This window comes from Asparagus officinalis, chromosome 6 (genome assembly GCF_001876935.1).
Source record: "Asparagus officinalis chromosome 6, Aspof.V1, whole genome shotgun sequence".
Classification (NCBI taxonomy): domain Eukaryota; kingdom Viridiplantae; phylum Streptophyta; class Magnoliopsida; order Asparagales; family Asparagaceae; genus Asparagus; species Asparagus officinalis.
In genome coordinates this window covers 52,016,782-52,023,017 of record NC_033799.1, presented here as the reverse complement: position 1 = coordinate 52,023,017, position 6,236 = coordinate 52,016,782, and the positions used below count along the sequence as shown (strand labels likewise).

General features: G+C 39.3%; 1 protein-coding gene across 1 annotated transcript in view; it reads left to right on the top strand.

Moving 5' to 3' along the window:
• LOC109845172 (transcription factor TGA2.2-like) overlaps positions 1–6,236 on the top strand; it is a 31,231-nt gene that overhangs the window by 14,633 nt on the left and 10,362 nt on the right. Inside the window, exon 7 of the mRNA XM_020414387.1 lies at positions 6,061–6,138. Within this exon, the coding sequence (XP_020269976.1) occupies positions 6,061–6,138 (78 nt within the window). The remainder of the gene's footprint in view (positions 1–6,060; positions 6,139–6,236) is intronic.

Below are 6,236 nucleotides of genomic sequence, written 5' to 3'. Positions count from 1 at the left end.
TTCTCTCTTTGGTTTTTTTAATGTGGCTTATGAAAACACGATGCTAGGGTTTCCTCCTTTTCTTTTATAAGGGTTTCCATTTACCACAAACTCCTTAACAAATTTCCATTTGCACCGAGCCCCTTAACAAATATCAATTTCCAATAACCTCTAACATAATTATATTAGATAACTTCTTGCATAAAGGTCATTTATAGTCTAATATTCATAATTAATATAACTAAACAAACAACTCGTATAATTATTGAAGAAATTTGTAAAATGTAATACTTATTATCAAGTGAAAATTCGGGTTATTACAAATTACAACTCTTAACGAAAGTTTTTTCCTCAAAACTTTAACATTCTTGCGGGTCAATCATGTCATTTAGAAACTTTTCTTAAATCGCTCAAATGATTTATGATCATATACATTGCTATAATTACCATCAATACTCACTTTAAACTCCTCCTATGACTTAACAATTATACCTTCTAACATTGGTCAATTCAATTGTTTGAATGAATACTAAAATAATTTATAAACTAGTCTTGTTAGCCATAGAAAACTAGAAATGTTACATTCTCACAAAGTTTCTTTGAGGAATGACGGTAGTGATGCTGTTCAAACCAATGATAGCTGTTAAAGTAGTTTTAGAAGTTCATAAATCTTATTGGTGTTGGTTTTGGTTGTAGTTGCAATCAATTATTTTCTAATCTTTGCATGCTTATTAAAACTCAATTTGTGTTTAAGTTTTTCACTTTACACATAAATTTTTAAGTACCAAGATGTGGCTGACTTTCCAATTGTCCCATTCAATGCATAGGAAACTAAAATGGTGAGGGTTTAAGTACAATGTACGGTAAAGTAAGATTACGCAACCTTCCAATTTCCTTCTCCTATATGGGAAAGAGAATAGTTAGGTCTATTGGGAAATCGACCATCCCCAATTCTGATCTCCATAACCCCGAGATCAAACCACAAGATTACAAGATAGAAAACAACACAAGCAAGAAGAGGAACAATGTGATTTACGTGGTTCGGAAGATCAAGTTCAACCTACATCCACGGGGCAAATAACACGAGAAATCTACTATGTAAGAGGGAGAACAATACAAGAGAATCACTTATCTCTCACCCTCTCTCAACTTCATACACAGTTCCCACTCATCTTCTCTCCAAAGCCCCCAATCTCACCTCAAGCCCTCTCACATTATAGATGCTTATTGGCCCAAAGGCCTACTTGGCCTAAAGCTCATTAGACACTAAATAGATATGGGACATATCCTAACAATCTTCGCCTTGGCTTGTATCTAAATTACACCAATGTAAATATGACGTAGCATTAAAAACAAAGAAAGCCTTTCCATGAGGACTGCCTCCAACAAAGCCTTACCACGAGGACTTACTCAAAGATAAACGCTGAAAATTGACTATGGTTTCTTCAATAGAAAATTTTATTCAATTTTTAAAGGTGATAGCCACTGCCTCAAAACAAAGTACTTAAAGGAAAACTCTAAAAGAAGTTTATAATAGAATTACTAAATTACCCAACAGAAAATAAAAAATAGCAAATTGCAAATTTAAGGCCCTAAACGATCTCAGATGTCCGAAAAGCAGCGAATCTCATAGCAAAGCTATAGGTCTTACTCGTTGGTTTGTTTCGCCTGAGCAATGCAAATTTTAGCCCATTCGGACACTTTGACTTTTTATTCCTACTTAACTTTTTGTCCTACATCACATGTAGGGTGAAATAATAGGATTTGACTGCCGCAAAAGAGTTGTACTAAGATGATGTTGACTTCACAAATGAGTGGGCATGGTGCAACACGGGAGATATTGGTCCTTTTATGTTGCACGATGGGTTTCTATTTTACAAGGATTAGCTGTGCATCCTGAAGGGGTTCATACGAGAGAAGTTTACATCGAAGAGGTCATTTTGGTAGGGATAACACGTTTGCTATGGTGGAAAAACATTACTATTGGCCACAATTGAAGCATGATGTCTCTCGAGTTGTGCAAAAGTGTATGATTTATTAAACTTGCAAGGGGTAGTCTCAGAAACACGGGCTTGTACACATCTTTACCTATTCCTACAGCTCCTTGGGAAGATGTTTCTATGGATTTTGTGTTGGGACTACCACGTACGCAAATTGCTCATGCTTTTATTTTTGTAGTGGTTGATCGATTTCCGAAGATGGGGCACTTTATCCCGTGCAAGAAGACTTAGTATACTACTCACATTGCTGGGTTACTTTTCGGGAGGTGGTTCGTTTGCATGGTATTCCTACACCCGCAACTTCATATCGGGATACCAAGTTTCTTAGTCATTTTTGGTGTTCATTGTGGTTTATATTTCGGACTGAGTTCCGGTTCAGTAGTTCTTTTCATCCCCAAATAGATGGCAAACTGAAGTGGTCAATTGAACTTTGGGGTTGATTATTCAGTGTTTGTGTAGTGATAGACCCAAGCAATAGGATTTAACTCTCGCTCCTGTTGAGTTTGCATTTAATAACGTAGTCAATCGTACAACTGGTAAGACTCTTCAACATTGTGTATCAACGACCTCCGCAATGCACACTTGATTTGATACCTTTACCAAAATTGTCGGGATATAGTATTGGTGCTGAACATATAGCTACAAAGATTGATGAAATATAGGCTGGGGTTAAACATAATATTGAAGTGTCCAATGCTAAATATAAACAATCTGTTGATAAGGGTCATCGACCGAAGGTGTTTGCTAAAGGTGATTTAGTTATGGTACATTTGCACAAGGAGAGGTTTCCTACAGGGACATACAACAAGCAAGCTGAAGCCGAAAAAGATTAGATCTTGCAAGATTTTGAAGAAGATCACTTTAATGCATATGTTATCGACCTTCTAGATGGGTGGGCAATCTCTTCGACATTCAATGTTGCTGATTTGATCTTACACTTCCCCGATGATCCTCTTTATCCTGGAACGACCTCGAGGACGAGTCCTTTTTAAGCGGGGGAGAGGAATGCAGAACAAAAAGTTATTTAGGATCGAAAAGTAGTGTCCCAATGGGCCGAAATTTACTCGGTTCACGAAACAAGCCAACGAGCAAGCCTCATTGCTTTGCCACGAGATCCGCTATTTTTCAGGCATCTAAGAACGTTTAGGGCCTCAAATTCGCATTTTCTGTTAAGTAATTTAGTAATTTTATTTTAGACTTTTTTAGGGTTTTAGAATTTTCCTCTAAATACTTTGTTTTGGGGCAGTGGCCATTATCTTTTAGAATTGAATAAAATTTTCTTTTGAAGAGACTAAAGCCAATTTTCGGCGATTATCTTTGAGAAAGTCCTCATGTTAAGGCTTTCTTGGAGGAAGTCGTCGTGAAAATATTTTCTTTGTTTTCACCGCTACATTAGAATCTAAGTTAACCTCTTCACGGGAACCATGAGTCACATCTCTGGGCACCAACCATCCGTAGACAAATTGGTCTCCAAGCTTCACACAACACACTGAGATACTTCGATGTTCTCGTCATCTAGTTCTTAGACAAACACTACACATGTACCATGCTTCATCACCCGAGAAAAAAAAATGATAATTAATCCCCCAGACAAGCACCTTTGATCACGCAACCATACTCCACCTTAGTCAAAACTTCTAGATCATCTTAAGCATCGCATGCTCCACCTCAAACCAAACACCATAACAACTCTGAAGACCCTCGATCATCTATGCTATGTGTCATGCTATATCTAGAACTAACATCAACAAACAATAATATATATAATCATACCTCATACAAACCATCGACACAATACATCAATCTTCATCTGATCAACCTCTCCTTGTTCGAAAATGGCTGCAAATAGAATCATATCGGTTTGCTTCCGCTATTGTGCCCAGAATGTCAAAAAATCTATGATTTGACTTCTGCTTTATCTCCATTGACCTGTAATTTGTCAATCTACTGGCAAAACTATGTGCACTGTGTGGTCTGGATTTGAAATCCAATCCAACTCACCGACAACAACTACCCACCATACAAGCAACCATAGATCAAACAAAGTCCTATGTTTGCTATCATGATCACACAAATGATCATTTAGCATTTACTCCACATGTCAGAATCAAATACCAAACACAAAAACAACAAACACTAAAGGACCTAACCACGGGATTTTCATGGTAATGTGTTCCTCTCACTCGTTGTTTCACGCGAACATAGAGAAATCCGATGACCATGAGAAACCCTAGCTCCTTATAGTCGCCACCAAAGTCTGTGACTTGTCTTCGCCGCCTCCCGAGGCTAGTCCTTGCCACCTCTAGTGGCCAACATCTACCATTGAAACTTCAACGCCTCCTGTGCCTTAGTGACTATATTCATCGCCACCTTCATGGATCGCTTCGTCGTTTGCTTGGGAACCCCGCTGATGATGCCGCTCGCGGCAATTCATCCCCATCGCCTCCCGCAGCCATCCACCACTCCTTCGACAGCGTCTCCAAGCTCGTGACCAGACCCTGTAGCCTTCGATGGCTAATCCCCGTTGCCGCTCAAGGACATTTACTGCCGGATTCAGCATGATGACTGTAGCATTCACCGGAGAACCACAATTCCAGCTAAACTTCTTGCGAATGTAGATCTGATGCAAGAAATCTCAAATCTGGGCTAGAGCTACACAAAGATCTCTCTTTTTTTTTTCTTTTTTCTTTTTTCTCTTTTCTTGACTCTTACACCACTGATTTTTTATTTTGCACATCGTCGGCCTCTATCTTCGAAACTCTCTCCAAGATCCATCACTAGGGGCTTTGATAGCGCTTGTTAGCAAATCATCAATCCCCAATTTCAATGTCCGCAACTCGAAGATCAAACCACAAGTTTGCAAGATAAAAAAACAACACAAAAGAAGAGAAACACTGAGATTTACATGGTTTGGTTGATCAAGTTTGATTTACATTCACTGGACAAACAATATGAGAAATCTACTATGTAAGGCGAGAACATACAAGAGAGACACTTATCTCTCACCCTCTCATCCTCACACACATAGTTTTCACTCATGTTCTCTCCAAAGCCCCCACTCTCACCTCAAGCGCTCTCACATTAGAGATACTTATATAGTGCTAAAGCATAGCACTAATTGACCCAAAGGCCTACTTGGCCCAAAGCCCATTAGATACTAAACAGATACGTGAGGTATACACTCTTCCTCTCATCAGTTCTAGGACTGACCTGTCGAGGGATCCTAAAAGCTATTACAAATCACACAAAAACAGTACAACCAATTTTTACGTGGTTCGGCAAATTGCCTACGTCCACGGGGTAAGGAGGGGGGAGATCTACTAATAGAGGGAGAGATTACAACTAGGGTTTATAATCACTCACAAACTAAACCCTCAAACAAACTCTCAAATCCCTCACAATAACTTTCTACAAAAGATGCACAAAAGCCTTGCACAAATCTCCTGCACTGTAGCCGCACAACTTTCCCCTGCTGTGATTTTTCTGTCGCAGCCGCAAAATCAATCAAGTCTCCAAAGCAGCAAAACCTCACACGCCCGAAGCCGCACAACTCCTTGCACGCCTCCTTCGCACTTTGTTTTTCTCTGCAGCCACACAAATTGCACGCCCCCACTTTTCCTTCTCTGCACCAAACCCTAGGACAGAATATATATGGCTATTTATAGCCTGACAAAAAACGTGTTCATGGGCCGATTTTTTTCATCCGCAAAACTCAATCCCTTCACGCGGTCATGTGAAAGAAAACAAGGGCCAAGTGTGGCCCCCACAAACACAAACTGATTTCACGTGTTCACAGGATCTACATTCTTACACATAGAATACGGGACACTAATAAGTTTATGTTATTTATCCACTTGCCTTTTTGCTGGTCTTTAGTCAATTACAGTACAAACAACATTTCTGTGCACTAGATTTTGTTTTTTTTTAACTATATTTCGTTACCAAATTGTATTTGGTGTTTGTTGATATAGTTGTTGATTGTGAGCTATGTCTGTTCATCCTTTTTTTCCCCTTGCATTGTGCCTTTTTGCTTGAATTTTATGACAAAGTATACCATCTGACAGTCATTCATGGGATATAGGCATACGTTCAGCAACTTGAGAGTAGCCGGATCAAGTTGGCACAACTAGAACAAGAGCTTCAACGAGCAAGGCAGCAGGTAAGGCCAGTGAGCAGAAATCAATTGATCGCTCCATAAGTCCTTATTAATATTACCAACCGGAAGTTAATCCAACTCCACGTACTGTGCAGGGCATT